The sequence below is a fragment of the Scyliorhinus torazame genome, chromosome 22 (assembly GCF_047496885.1).
Source record: "Scyliorhinus torazame isolate Kashiwa2021f chromosome 22, sScyTor2.1, whole genome shotgun sequence".
In the NCBI taxonomy this organism is placed as follows: Eukaryota; Metazoa; Chordata; class Chondrichthyes; order Carcharhiniformes; family Scyliorhinidae; genus Scyliorhinus; species Scyliorhinus torazame.
The window spans coordinates 94,633,615-94,648,807 of record NC_092728.1 but is presented as its reverse complement, the minus strand read 5'-3'; the positions used below and the strand labels follow the sequence as shown (position 1 = coordinate 94,648,807).

The following is a 15,193-nucleotide window of genomic DNA, read 5'->3' as shown; positions in this document are numbered from 1 at the left end:
ATGTGTGTATCTGCTGCCACCTGGTGGATTTCAGCAGCAATTTCACTTCCATAACACATGGTCTTTGCAGTGGGTTTCATTGTTCTGCTGAATTGACACCCACTGATCATACATTAAGTTTCAGATTGTGCTCAGCTGTTCTCTGACACGAGTGAGTCTCTGCCTCCCGTTTTCATAAATCACTTTTCAAGGTAGCAACCTTTTTTTAAAAAATTCTTTTTATTCTCCTTTTCACATTTTCTCCCCAATTTACACCCAACAATAAACCATAATCAGTAACAAATGTAATGTCAATCCCCATATCAATAACAACGATCCCATCCTCTCACTAAACCCCAAACGTTAGCCCGCATGTTAACATAAACAAATGACAAAAAGGAATTGGGAATCACCCATAGTCACCATTAACACATACAGTCCCCCTCCCCCCAACCTCCTAATGTTCGATGTGATCCAATAACGCCCATGAATTGTAGAACTCCTCCATCCTTCCCCTCAGTTCAAATTTGACCTTTGCAAGCGTTAAGAATTCCAGCAGGTCCCCCCGCCATGCCAGGGCACAGGGGGAGGGGTTGATCTCCACCCTAACAGGATCTGCCTTCGGGCGATCAATGAAGCGAAGGCTACAACATCTGCCTCCACGCCCATTTCCAACCCCGGCTGGTCCGACACCCCGAATATGGCCTCCCCGAGGGCCCGGGTCCAGTTTCACGTGCACCACTTTAGAGATTACCCTAAAATCCTCCTTCCAGTAATCCTCCAGCTTTGGACAGGGCCAAAACATATGAACATGGTTTGTGGGCCCCCACCCCCCACTCCCCGGGCAACGCTCACATACATCTTCTACCCCCTCAAAGAGCCGGCTCATCCTCGCCCTTGTAAGGTGCATTCTGTACACCATCTTTTGATGGTAGCAACCTTAACTCTCGTTAAGGTTCTGCATGCGTTGGTGAAACTCGGGATATCCTATCAGCCAAGAGAGCCAGCATCTCAAGACAATTGATGTATGTCCTATTTGGTGACGCTGCATATTCCGCCAGGATTTGGTTGAACCCTGGCTTTTCACCCTCGACCCTGGGATCAGTTGTAACACATCAGCTGCAGGAATCATGCAAACCTTGCCCATCGTAGTCTAGGTATCTCTGATTTCCCACCCCATACCAGAAGTCTGTTGTACCTCCTGCGGCCACCGCGTCCACAGATCGGCTTGCCACTAACACGCCCTGCCGCGTTTGGTATAAAAGAGAGATTACGCTGAACCATTTATCTCTGGCTGCCCTGGAACTAGGTGAGATGTTCTGGGGCAGACTTAAAGTGATTGGTTTGGCCCACAATCTCTCTGACACGGTTTGAGTTGGCGTGTATTTCTAATGTGACCCATGTTTCTCCTGAGAGCTGGCCCAGGGGTTTTAAAGAGAAGAATTAATTGCTTTGGCGTCTTCAATCCTCTTTTTCTGTAGGTTTGCACGCTGCAGAATGGCTGGGCCGCACACAGATACTCAGGCGAGGATCTCTGACCTATTACATTGATGGTGCTCATACGATCGGCAGTATAAAGGTGCGTTGGCATTACCTGGGCCCTGAGTGTTGTGTGTTGCTTGGAGTCTGTAACACAGTGGTAAGGGCTGAAAACCCAACCAGAGCCTTGTACAAAGGCTCACTGAACACACGCGGCACCCTACACCGTAAGATCCGACCCTGCACAACAAATTGCCCACACTTGGGCAACCTGTTTGCAAGGGGGTTTATTGTAAGCGCAGAGGGGGAAACTTGGGTCGTGCTTAACCTAATTTAAGATGCTGGAAAATCAGGATTGAGGTTTCCTTCCCGAAGATAAGCTGATCTCCGTGATGGAGACGATGTGGGATCGGAAGCTGAGGTGGGATGCTGAGGTTTCCAGCTGTCTAGGAGAAGGGGGTTGAATGGCTGGAAATACAGTTCGGAGAGCACGCGGACGGTAGTGGTGGTGAAGAGGGTCAAGCTGTATGCTGGAGCATTGACTTGGATGGAGCCCCACAAGGAAGGGGCTACAGACAGACATTGGGTTCTGGAGACAGATGTGCCAGAACAGGAAGACAAGTGACTGCTGGTTATTGTTGGATAGTGAAAGGTGGAACAGATCACCTATAATCGCTCTGAATTGGATACTAGAGGAGAGGGGTGTTGTGGAAGCATGGTCTGGTCAGTGAGGGGAAGTAACCATCACAGCCCCAGAGAATGTTTGATACTTCTGGTTAAGGCCATTTCCTCAAGTGGCAGAAACCTGACTCCGAGATTGTGGGAAAGTTAGGCACATATTTTTGCCGACAGCAACACGCCCAAGTTTCGAAAGCAGAGAAGTTCTATTTGGGGTTGGTGGCTTCCCGGGATACACGGATGGTGTTTGCATTTATTTTTAAGGAGCGGGTGATGACGAAGGGGCTACCCTTGGAGAAGGATTAAGTTATGCTCCTTGCAGGCTTTTATTTCGTGGTGTGAGCATTGACTCTGGCCTTGTGTTTTCAGGCCTGTGTGAAGTGGTTTCGGGAGCATTCGTTAAAGGAGGCAGAAGTTGCGAGGTAAGTACCTATGGCTGTGTTCTGTTTCCATGAATCGGGCGGAACTGTAATATTGGGCTTAGGCACATTGCCTCATAGCATCTTCCTCCACCCTTGTCCTGACTGCTTAGGGACTGAATGCAGTGCCTGGTATCTTACTGAATCAGCAAGGTCCCAGGCTCTGCCTTGTCTGCGCCGAGCTAATGAATCTCCAGTGGGTGGAAAAAAATGACCTCGGTGTTGTACGAGGGGTGGAGTAGAGGGTGGTATGGGGTTGGCTGTCCGTTTGGGGGGGGGGGGCGACATTAGCCATGACTCTTGTTTCTGATCACTGGCCAGAGACTGCTGCTAGAGGCATTTGTGTGGTGCTTGGATGGAGGACTTGACAATGAGAAAGACGGGTGGGATGGGGTGGATCCCATTAGAGTTGATGGGAGGCATATTCTATGTCTTATTGCTTTTCCCAAGTTCTATACTGTATGGACTTCCTCGGGTTTACTGATGAGTCCGCATTGGTTCAGCCAGAACACTCCACATTCATCGCCGTGTCTGCGTGGATGCTTTGGCATCCTTTAGGAAAGGAAAATACTGAGGGTGTTGGAAATCTGAAGGAAGAACATTCTGGAAATGCTCAGCCCACCTGGCAGCATCTATGGCAAGGGAAACCAGAGTTAAGCTTTCAGGTCGATGGCCTCTGAGGGCGTTGACCTGAAACTTTAACTCTGCTGCGGTCTGACCTGCTGGGTGTTTCCAGCATTCTGTTTATGGCAGTCTGGCGACCAGAATTTTGCACTGCGCCCCAGAATTATTTGCGGCACGGTAGCACAGCGGTTAGCACTACTGCTTCACAGCTCCGGGCGCTCCAGTTTCCTCCTACAAGTCCCAAAACACATGCTTGTTAGGTGAATTGGACATTCTGAATTCTCCCTCTGTACCCGAACAGGCGCCGGAGTGTGGCGACTGGGGGATTTTCACAGTAACTTCATTGCAGTGTTAATGTAAGCCTACTTGTGACAATAATAAAGATTATTATTCTTGTATGCGGCAGCCAGACTCAGCACCACCTCCTGGGATGAATCCGATACCATTTCAATTGACCCCTCCAACCCCCTCCTCGAGCCAAACATTTTCCCATTGTGGTTATTCTGACAGCAGAGCTCAGTGTTTAACCCATTGGCTTTTTCTGAAAGAACGCTGATCTTGGCATCACTCTAGTCAAAAAAGACGATCCATGAAAGGTGCCACGGCAGTGGCTGGTACCTGTTGAACTGTGTTCCAGTCTGGATCATTTCTTCGGGAGAATTCACAGTGAGCCTTACAAAGAGGGCGGCTGTATTCGTCCTTTGAGTAGCTCGCTCCTCTTTCCTTTTCTGTGTCCAAACATTTCACTCCTCAAAGCAATCTGGGGGAGGTTCTGCTTAGATGGGCACTGAAGTAATGGGGGACACAGCCCAGACCCAACGGGAGGTTTGGGGAGGGTGGTCATGGTTCAAACAGCCCGGACTGTGGGTTGGGGGGGGGAGTGGTGTGGATAATGGGGGAATGCGGCTCAGACCCTGTGTCTTGAGGTTCGAGTAATGGGACGCATTGCCCCGGTCTCCGGGAGGGACGCATTGCCCCGGTCTCTGGGAGGGACGCATTGCCCCGGTCTCCGGGAGGGACGCATTGCCCCGGTCTCCGGGAGGGACGCATTGCCCCGGTCTCCGGGAGGGACGCATTGCCCCGGTCTCCGGGAGGGACGCATTGCCCCGGTCTCTGAGAGGGACGCATTGCCCCGGTCTCCGGGAGGGACGCATTGCCCCGGTCTCCGGGAGGGACGCATTGCCCCGGTCTCTGAGAGGGACGCATTGCCCCGGTCTCTGAGAGGGACGCATTGCCCCGGTCTCTGGGAGGGACGCATTGCCCCGGTCTCCGGGAGGGACGCATTGCCCTGGTCTCCGGGAGGGACCCATTGCCCCGGTCTCCGGGAGGGACGCATTGCCCTGGTCTCCGGGAGGGACGCATTGCCCCGGTCTCCGGGAGGGACGCATTGCCCCGGTCTCTGGGAGGGACGCATTGCCCCGGTCTCCGGGAGGGACGCATTGCCCCGGTCTCCGGGAGGGACGCATTGCCCCGGTCTCCGGGAGGGACGCATTGCCCCGGTCTCTGGGAGGGACGCATTGCCCCGGTCTCTGGGAGGGACGCATTGCCCCGGTCTCCGGGAGGGACGCATTGCCCCGGTCTCTGGGAGGGGCACATTGCCCCGGTCTCCGGGAGGGACGCATTGCCCCGGTCTCTGGGAGGGACGCATTGCCCCGGTCTCTGGGAGGGACGCATTGCCCCGGTCTCTGGGAGGGACGCATTGCCCCGGTCTCTGGGAGGGACGCATTGCCCCGGTCTCCGGGAGGGACGCATTGCCCCGGTCTCTGGGAGGGGCACATTGCCCCGGTCTCCGGGAGGGACGCATTGCCCCGGTCTCCGGGAGGGACGCATTGCCCCGGTCTCTGGGAGGGACGCATTGCCCCGGTCTCTGGGAGGGACGCATTGCCCCGGACTCTTGGAGGGACGCATTGCCCCGGACTCTTGGAGGGACGCATTGCCCCGGTCTCCGGGAGGGACGCATTGCCCCGGTCTCCGGGAGGGACGCATTGCCCCGGTCTCCGGGAGGGACGCATTGCCCCGGTCTCCGGGAGGGACGCATTGCCCCGGTCTCCGGGAGGGACGCATTGCCCCGGTCTCCGGGAGGGACGCATTGCCCCGGTCTCCGGGAGGGACGCATTGCCCCGGTCTCCGGGAGGGACGCATTGCCCCGGTCTCCGGGAGGGACGCATTGCCCCGGTCTCCGGGAGGGACGCATTGCCCCGATCTCCGGGAGTGGCGCATTGCCCCGGTCTCTGGGAGGGACGCATTGCCCCGGTCTCCGGGAGGGACGCATTGCCCCGGTCTCTGGGAGGGACGCATTGCCCCGGTCTCCGGGAGGTAAGGGCTTGGTAGCTGCCAGTGTGAAGTTGATATGGTGTCTGATTATTGAGTGCTTCTTTTCTTCTGGCAGTGGATCCGTAGTACAGGTGCTGCTGTTCAACACAACAGGGGAACGGGATGCTGCCGCTCTCCTTAAATTACTGCTGGTAAGAATGGACTGCGCAATGTATCCTGTGAAGAGTTGGATGGGGGGCGGGGGGGGGGGGGAGAGAAGGAGTGGTTTTGCCCGGTTGTTCAGCGTGTTGGAGTGGTTCCCTGTTGTAAATAGGGAGACTCTTGTTCACACCCAACAGTTTTGAGATTGGTTTCTCTTTGGCCTCATCTTCCGGTTGGTTACAAAGTACAAACGTAAGCCAGAGGAGCAGGCCCCGCAGCCTGCGAGCTCGCTCTGCCAATCAGTAAGACTCTGGCTTATCCACACCCACTCCGCTTTCCTGCCGAAAATTCTTTCTGTCTCCACCCCGAATATATTCCGTGCCTGAGCATCTGGAGATCTCTGGGAAGAAATTTCTCCGCAGCCTTAAATGGCCGGTTCCTTATCGTGAGACTGTGAAGCCCAATCTGAAAGTCACTATGGTATAAAGCTTGTGCTGTGTGGCAGGGTTACTGAAGCAGTGGGCAGGGTTTAAAATAACTTGTAACAAGAAAAGAAACAGTTTTCTTTCCCCTCCTCCTGTGGGTTACCTTCGGGTATCTATTAGGTCAGGGATCGAACCGTTTTAAAGGAAAGACTTGCATTTAGAGAGGATTTTCACCAGATACCTCCCAAACGCTTTACAGTCAGTGACTGGTTTTTTAAAAAGTGTAGTCGCTGTTCTAATGTAGGAAACACGGCAGCCAATTAGCGCACAGCAAACTCCCCCAAACAGCAATGTGGATAATCTGTTTCTGTGTGTGATGTTGAACGATGGATAAATATTGGGACGACGTTGAGGATAACTCCTACTCCTTTTCAAAATCATGTTATGGGGTCTTGCGCATCCACCCGAGGAGCCAAATGGGGCCTCGGTTTAAGGCCTCATCTGAAAGACTGTATCCCTGACAGTGCAGCACTCCCTCAGGACTGAGTTGGGGTGTCAGCCTTGATTCTGGTGCTCAAGCCCTGGAGTGGGACTTGAACCCGGAACCTGGTGATTCAGAGGCTGGAATGCTACCAGCTGAGCCGCGACTGAATGCTCAGTTTTGGTTACCAACCTTCCCCAAAAAGATAAGTGGACAGAGAAGAGAGGAATGACGCAGGAATGATCCCGGGGAGCTGGGTGTGCCACACTGGCCTTCAGACCCAGCACAGACCAAGAGGATTAAGCTGCCTGAAGTGTTCTATGTGAATGAGTTTGGGCAGCTCTGGTGAGTCTACAGCAGGAAACTGCCTCTGCTTTGGCACTCCGTCCCAATGTCACTTTGGGCTGCACGGTAGCACAAGTGGATAGCACTGTGGCTTCACCGCGCCAGGGTCCCAGGTTCGATTCCCCGCTGGGTCACTGTCTGTGCGGAGTCTGCACGTTCTCCCCGTGTCTGCGTGGGTTTCCTCCGGGTGCTCCGGTTTCCTCCCACAGTACAAAGACGTGCAGGTTAGGTGGATTGACCATGATAAATTGCCCTTCGTGACCAAAAAAAAAGGTTGGGAGGGGTTATTGGGTTACAGGGATAGGGTGGAAGTGAGGGCTTAAGAGGTGCAGACTTGATGGGCCGAATGGCCTCCTTTTGCACTGTCTGTTCAATGATCTCTATGTTCACTGAGAGGCTTGTATGAGAAATGTGAAAAATACCTCGCTGACTAAGTAGTGAGTAATCACCTGAGGCTGAGGTTGGCAGGTTTAGTTGAATTGAACAAGTCAGCAGGAGCTCGCATTGTTGATGATGTACCTGCAACAAGGATAGGGCAAGATCATCGAGCGACTCTGTCCCCACCCATCCAGTGCTGGTGAAACCACAGGTGCCATTTACACAACCACACGATTCATTCCAGGGATTGTGAATATTAGGAATTCTCTACCCAGAATCATAGAATTTACAGTGCAGAAGGAGGCCATTCGGCCCATCGAGTCTGCACCAGCCCTTGGAACGAGCACCCTACCTAAGGCCACACCTCCACCCCATCCCTGTAACCCAGCAACCCCACCCAACCTTTCTGGACACTAAAGAGCAATTGACCTTGATCAATTCACCTAACCTGTGCATCTTTAGACTGTGGGAGGAAACCGGAGCACCCGGAGGAAACCCACGCATACACTGGGAGGACGTGCAGACTCCGCACAGACAGTGACCCAAGCCGGGAATCGAACCTGGGACCCTGGAGTTGTGAAGCAACTGTGCTACCGTGCCCCTCTGAAGGTGTCGGTCTCAGAACATATTCAACAATGAACGGCGTCGGGGCAGCATGCGGCACAGTGGTTAGCACTGGGACTGCGGCGCTGAGGACTCTGGCTCGAATCCCGGCCCTGGGTCACTGTCTGTGTGGAATGGATTTCACCCCCACAACCCAACGATGTGCAGGTTAGGTGGATTGGCCACGCTAAATCTACCCTTAATTGGAAAAATAAAATGATTGGGTACTCTAAATTTATAAAAAAGGAATGAGCATCGTAGGAACTGGAAAGGTGATGAAACGTAGAAAGTAGGGGCACGAGGAGGTCATTCGGCCCATCGAGCCTGTTCCGTCATTTGATATGATCGTGTCTGATCCTCCAGCTCAACGCCATACCATAGCGCTCTCCCCGCACCCCTTGACATCTTTAGTGTCTAGAAATTGATTTCCTACTTGAATAAATATTCAGTGACTTGGCCTCCGCAGCCTTCTGTGGTAGGTTCACCACCCTCTGTGAAGAAGTTTCTCCTCACCTCCGGTCTAAATGGGCTACCCTATATCCTGCGACTGTGACCCTCTTGTTCTAGACTCCGCCCCCAGCCAGGGGAAACTAACATCCCTGCCACCAGTCTGTCCCAATACTCAGAATTTTATACGTTTCAATGAGATCCCCTCTCATTCTTCTAAACTCCAATGAATACAGACTTAGTTGACTCAGTCGCTCCTCGTGTGACAAACTTGCCATTGCAAGAATCTGTCTGGTGAACCTTTGCCGCACTCCCTCGCTGCCACACTCCCTCGCTGGCAATTGCATTCTTTCTTTGGTAACGGGGATCAAAGTTGCACACAATGCTCCTTTAATGTGGCCTCGCGCTCTCTGTTCTGGTTGAATCCCTGATTCCAACTGAAGCAAGTGAAGGGTAAGTTGGAGAGACTGGAGGCTGCTCTCATAGGTGAGGAGGGTCAGAGTCGGCGCTTGATGTAGGCACGGGAGTGGGTTAGTGGGGAAGCGGGGTCTGTGATGGGAGCCTTGCCTGCAGCTAATAAGAGAACCTGATGTTTTTCTTTCAGCCATGTCAGTTTGATTTTGCAGTTTTCTGCCCCAATCTCTTGGACGTGGTTCAGAACCTTAACGCTGGTAAGTGCAGTTTTGGTAAATTAGTTATTTTGAAATGTGAACTCCTTGGGGTTTGGGGAGCGAAGGGGGGGGGGCTTCTGTTGACAAGTCAGTGATCTAATTAGGGACATGTTGGGACAAACGGACCACGTTCATGGTGAAATTTTGTTCTCTCTGATCAGGGTTTCCCAAACCCCTCCAGCCGCGTGCAGAAGCTTTCTTGCCGCCCGAGAGCCATCACGGAGAAACCTCCTTATTATCTCAATGAGTTAAACTGCAAAAAAAAATTTTGCCAATTGGTACAAAAAAGACAAATTTATAGAACTTGTTCTAGTTCTTGCATGTATATGTTTATTATAATTAAAATGTTCTCCGATTCGAGGTCTGTTTTTGCCATTTTTAATGGGAGAAGTGATGCAACTTCTCGTTCAAATTAATTTAACATTAGAGTGGTGCTGGAGAGCTGAATTCTCCGATCAGGCTCTCACCGTTTCTCCCTCTTTCGGCAACTGGTATGTTCCCTCCAGCTGCTCCAGGTCTGCAAACCTCTCTCCCAACAAACAAATCCCTTAAATATTTTATCCATGCCAGCCTATACCCCCAGAGCCTCGCATCCAAACCCACCAGTGCAAAACTATAATTATTGCAAATCGGTGCCCACAGGGACATACCTTTCATTCCAAAGTATGCCAACACTGGTTCCACACCCTCAGTGCTGATACCACCATCGGGCTCGTGGAGCACCTGCCCAGCGAGAACAGAAGGGACGCCAACAACAGCGCCCTTAGGCTGGTCCCCTTATACGAGGCCGCCCCCAAACTGACCGTTTCTCCTAACCATTGCAATGCTAGCTGCCCGATAGTAGTTCAGCAAACTCTGCAACGCAAACCAAATCTTCCCCTTCGAGCCCTATCCAAGAACCTCTTCCTAACCCGTGGGGCGCTCCCTGCCCCACGCAAACCTTAATCATCCCATTAACCTGCCTGAAAAAGAACTTGATCACAACAATCGGGAGGTTCTGGAACAGAAACAAGAACTTTGGAAACGCTGTCCTCTTTACCGTCTGGACCTGACCAGCCAATGGCGATGGCAGAGCATCCCACCTCTTAAAGTCTGCCTTCATTCCCTCCACCTTCCACACCAAGTTCAACTCCTGCAGCTGGGTCTAACTCTGCGCCAGTTGTACTCCAAAGTAACCAAAACTCGCCTCTGCTAACCGGAGCAGCAGTTCCCCAAACCACCTCCTGTCCCCAAGCATAATTGGGAATAGGTCACTTTTCCCCGTGTTAAGCTAGTACCTCTAAAAGCAAATAGAAAGCTAATATAATATTATTCTTTATTATGAGGGGAATTGACTGCCCGAGTAGAGAGGTTATGCTTCAATTGTACAGGGTATTGGTGAGACCACATCTGGAGTATTGTGTACAGTATTGGTCTCCTTTAACAAAAGACGCAAATATTTTAGAGGCAATTGAGAGAAGGTTTTAGAAGAATACCAGGAATGGGTGGGTTGTCCTTAATTTTAAATTCATTTACAAGATGTGGGTGTCGCTGGTTAGGCCGGCATTTATTACACATCCCTAGTTGCCCTTCAGAAGGTGGTGGTGAGTTGTCGTCTTGAACCGCTGCCATCCTTGAGGTGTAGGTACCACCCACTGTGCTGTTAGGGAGAGTCCCAGGATGTTGCCCCAACAATCGTGAAGGACCGGTGATATATTTCCAAGTCAGGGTGGTGAGTGACTTGGAGGAGAACATCCAGGTGGTGGGGTTCCCAGGTATCGGCTGCTCGTGTCCTTCTCGATGGTAGTGGCCGTGGGTTTGGAAGGTGTTGTCTGAGGAACCTTGGTGAGTTACTGCCGTGCATCTTGTAGATGGTCTATGAAGTGGAGAAGGAGGCCATTCAGTCCATCGTGTCTGCACCAACCCTGGGAAAGAGCACCCACTGAAACCCACGCCTCCGCCCTATCCCACTAACCCCACCTAACATTTTGGACACTAGGGGTCAATTTAACACGGCCAGTCCACCTTACCTGCACATCTTTGAATTGTGGGAGTAAACCAGAGCACCCGGAGGAAACCTACGCAGTCACTGGGAGAACGTGCAAACTCCACACAGACAGTGACCCGAGGCCCGAATTGAACCCGGGTCCCTGGAGCTGTGAGACAGCCGTGCTAACCACTGTGCCACCGTGTTGCCCACGGTGTCATCTTGGTCGCTGCCAATTCACTGTATTGTAGCAGTGTTAGATTACTGGAGGAGATATTAACCCCAAGTTGTGCCCTCTCAAACAACCCTGAGGCACACTAACGTTCCAGTGATCTCGTTTAGAGGACAACAACTTTGTTCCCAGTATCTAACCTACCAAAGTAAAATTCACCAGTCGTTCATCACAGTGCAGTGCTCTGCGTCTGACCCGTTACCCTCTTGAGTATGAGACCCTGGCGTTGTGTGTGGTTTGTGCAAACTCTGGCATGGCATCCTTTTATATAGATGAGCACAAAAGGGTTTGCAGGAGAAATGCCTCGTTGATTTAGGTTTGACACGCAAGATTTTGTTTTTGCAGACCAGAAAAATTACACCGTGTCTCTGGAGAACATGCTGGGCCGTTGCCTTGACAACCACCGTGCCTGGTGTAAACTTACAGAAGTGAAGCGTGACAATTTATGGAACCTGGCGGGCAGTACCCTAGAGGGCCCGACCGCATTAGTGAAGAAGGATGATTTGGATGAGGAAATGCTGCTGCTGCATGAACCAGAGCGTGAGCAGGTCGCCACCCGTGCGCTTGTCTTCCCTTGCATCAACAATGCCCTGCAGTGGATAACGCAGGGGCGCGACCCTGACCTCCAGCTCTCGTCGGCTAATCCACTCAATGCACATCTGGCGGGAGCAGCAACACTGAAGGAAGCTTCGACCGTACAGATCCTGATCACGGGAAGCCTTCATCTTGTGGGCGGGTGCCTGAAACATCTGGACCAGTCCTTGTCTCAGTAAAATCAGATTTTCTTTTTTTCCCAGACCTTGCTCTAAGGACCAGGAGAGGTGAGGCAAATGGTTTCTAGGTCTGGGACATTATCTGTTGTACGCAACTATGTTCAAATACCAAGTACCTTGACGTAAAAGAGTTAACACAAAAGCTGTGTTTGACAGTAGTGACGGAGTGGAATCTTGCCTTTCATTTCACTAGCAGGTAGAAGCCAGTCATGGGGATAATCCCAGGACATAGATTTTTCAGGTAGGTTTTGCGTGTGGAGTGTAGATCAGGCTTTTCAGCCTAATAGTGTGAATTGTTTAAATTTTTGCACATTAATTATTTAAAAGCAAAAGTCTTAATTTTTATGGATCTTAAAAACTAACTGGAAAGTTTAGTGAAGTGGCACATGCCCTTTCCCACTGCTGCGGAGAGAATAGTTGCACAAGATAACTTGAGACAAATTGACCTCTGATTTTTCTATCTTCCATTCATTCTGTGGAATACATCGCCCTTAATAATAAGGCGGCAATCGGAAGTCCGTATGGGAGGGAGTTGGACTGCTTCTCTTGGCTTCTCTTGGTATTAAAAATCAAGACAAATAGATGGAAATAAATATATCTCTCACCATTGTGTAGTCAGAAACCCACCAAGGCTCCCTTCAACTGCACCTTCCAAACCTCTGACCTCTACCACCTAGGAGGACCAGGGCAGCAGATGCATGAGAACACCACCTGCATGTTCCCCTACGAACCACACTTTCCTGACTTGGAACTGTAATTGCCGTTCCTTCACTGTCACGGGTCAAAAAAACCCTGGAACTCCTTCCCTCCCATACAGCACAATGGGTGCACCTACATCACGGGGACTTGCAGTGGTTCAGGGAGGTGCGTCGTCACCACCACCCTCTCGAGGGCAATTGGGATTGGGCAGTAAAAGCTGGTCTAGCCAGCAATGCCCACATCCCATGAACAAATAAACAAAATAGATCGCCAGCAGGCAGCAGCAGAGAGTGCTTGTGTGAATCTAACATGGTCAGTGTGACAGGGCACCGATGTCTTAAGTGATTGTGGTGTGACACGAGGTCAGCAACGAAATGGATGGGCGATTGGAAGGCAAGTCGCCAAGGATTGCTCTTTGTGCACCATCTAGTGGTAGGCTGGGAACCTGAGATGATTACCGTGAATCTTTCACTGTGGTAATGTGGAGCTACATGATCTATTCAAAAAAAACATGAATTATTTTTTTTTAAAATGAAGAGCCTAGGTTTCCATGTACTTAAAGAAGACACTTTTCGTTTCCTTTTGTGAAATTGCATGTTCTCAGTGCCAATCCTCCTGAGACAGAGCATGCTGTACTCTGTTTGTGTGTGTGTGTGTGTGTGTGTCACCATCTTTTGATTATTGCCAGAGCTCGCTGTTTGTTTTCATGTTTGTTTTGTATTTTAACAAGAGCCTCCTGACTCAGAATGTGGTCCAGTTTTAGTTTCCCCTCCCATTAGGGTAACTGTGTGCAAGCTCCAATCTCTGATTCCTTACTGTACAATGGACCGTTGGGATGTATCCTTTCTCACAAAAAACTGGGAAATAGAGGAGACATCTGGCAGAGGAACTGCTATTCATATCGTAGCCGACCGTCAAGCAGCCTTAAGTTGAGGCTCATAGTCATTCGGGTGATTTGAGAATTAATATCATTAATGGAATGATGACCTGTAAGCCAAGAAAGGATCCAAGAAAGCAGCTGAAAGTTTACGATCTGCTCTCTTGAATAAGTAGCTGCTGCGTATACTTTACCCATATAAGTGTCTGTACCAAATCTATGGGTTGTCACTGGCTGCTGATGAGAGATGTTACATTCTTTCTAAAGACTAGCAGCTTTAGTGAGTAATTCTAAATAGCGATTGTTCAAAATGAACAGGAAACCATTTAAGAGCAGCTGTCAAAACAACTAATGGGAAAACAGCACCCCATTTTATACTTAATTGGATATGAAACTGCTGCAACTGATCTATCAGATTCACTGAGAACGGGTGATGGTAAATTGCTTCAAGAAAAAAAGCACAGCCCCCATGTTCCAGCTGTCCGCGTGAAATCTGCTTAACCAATTACAAGCCGTATTGCCCATTATTTTTCCATGCAACATGTACCAATTATAAGGAAGTTTAAGTCTCTCTTAACTAGATTATATATTTTTTTGGAAGATAACCAATCCGTTTCTCACATGTAACATGAAGTATTTGCGAACTGGGAATTTCAGCAACATTTTTTGCACATATTAAATGTGAACGGTCCATTTGGTCGTTTGTACGAAGCTGATTCACGAGTACGTATGGGGATCTGCCAGTGTGTGTTGCTTTGATTTTAATGCCACAGCCGTCACAATTGTTCACTGCCATGAAAATAAAATCACCAGCTCGCAGAAATGGTGATCTCCGGACAGCTGCGTCGCGCCGAAGTTCCACACCCGGCTGTTCCTGTGATTTGTTGCTTTTGAACGTCAAAATTTGCCAATCCAGGAGCAAGCTTTGAGTAGGTTCTTGCGATGACTTTCAAAAGTTCTGTTGCAGTGATATGAATTGAGTGATGCCACTTAAAAAGAAAAAAAAAAGCTCTCTCGAAATGTCTACTCTGGGTGGGCCTAGTTTGAATGATCAACATGCAAGAATAGGAAATGGTGGTGGGAAAGGAGGAGTGATTTTAAGTGCTGCAAGCATTTTCTTTTTAAAAAAAAAAAAAGTATTAAATGACAAGACTAATATAGTCTTATGTTTGATTGATATGTTTCTGTTCTTTTCTCTTTTTATTTTCTGTTACGGGGGGGGGGTTTAATTGGTTGAACATTTTTGTTGGAAAAACTTTGAATAAACCTATTTTATAAAAAATGTATTAAAAAAAAAAAAGACTGATATAGTCTTCCACTAAGAATCTCACGAGCAGCATTGTCCGTTTCCTTCCAATTTCTTGTGCATTTCTTTCATTTTGAAATTCGAACAGTGAGATCAAGAACTTATTCAGGAAACTGATATCTGCTCAGTGTGTTTTTAAAAGAAGACATTTAATTTATTTTTGCATTTTTACTTTAAGTAATTCTAGTTTCTACTGACAGTTGATCCAAATGAATCAACAAGGTTAATGCATTATCAGATTGATAACTTGAAATGATGCCTGGAATGTAATTGGTTTGAATGATTTCAAACTAAATGACTCAAAAAGTAAATCAATTTATTGCAAGGTTTTGTTGTAAGTTATGTTATTTTACTGCACTATTTGTGAAATATGCATTAAAGGACTTATTTTTTTCC

The 15,193-nt window shown here is 49.5% G+C and overlaps 1 protein-coding gene across 1 annotated transcript in view; it reads left to right on the top strand.

The window, feature by feature from the left end:
• Positions 1-15,193, top strand: part of fpgs (folylpolyglutamate synthase) — a 44,512-nt gene extending 29,319 nt beyond the window's left edge. The window contains 5 exon segments of the mRNA XM_072488643.1: positions 1,461-1,558; positions 2,506-2,558; positions 5,569-5,644; positions 8,878-8,944; positions 11,488-15,193. Coding sequence (XP_072344744.1) covers positions 1,461-1,558; positions 2,506-2,558; positions 5,569-5,644; positions 8,878-8,944; positions 11,488-11,915 — 722 coding nt within the window. The 3' untranslated portion in view covers positions 11,916-15,193.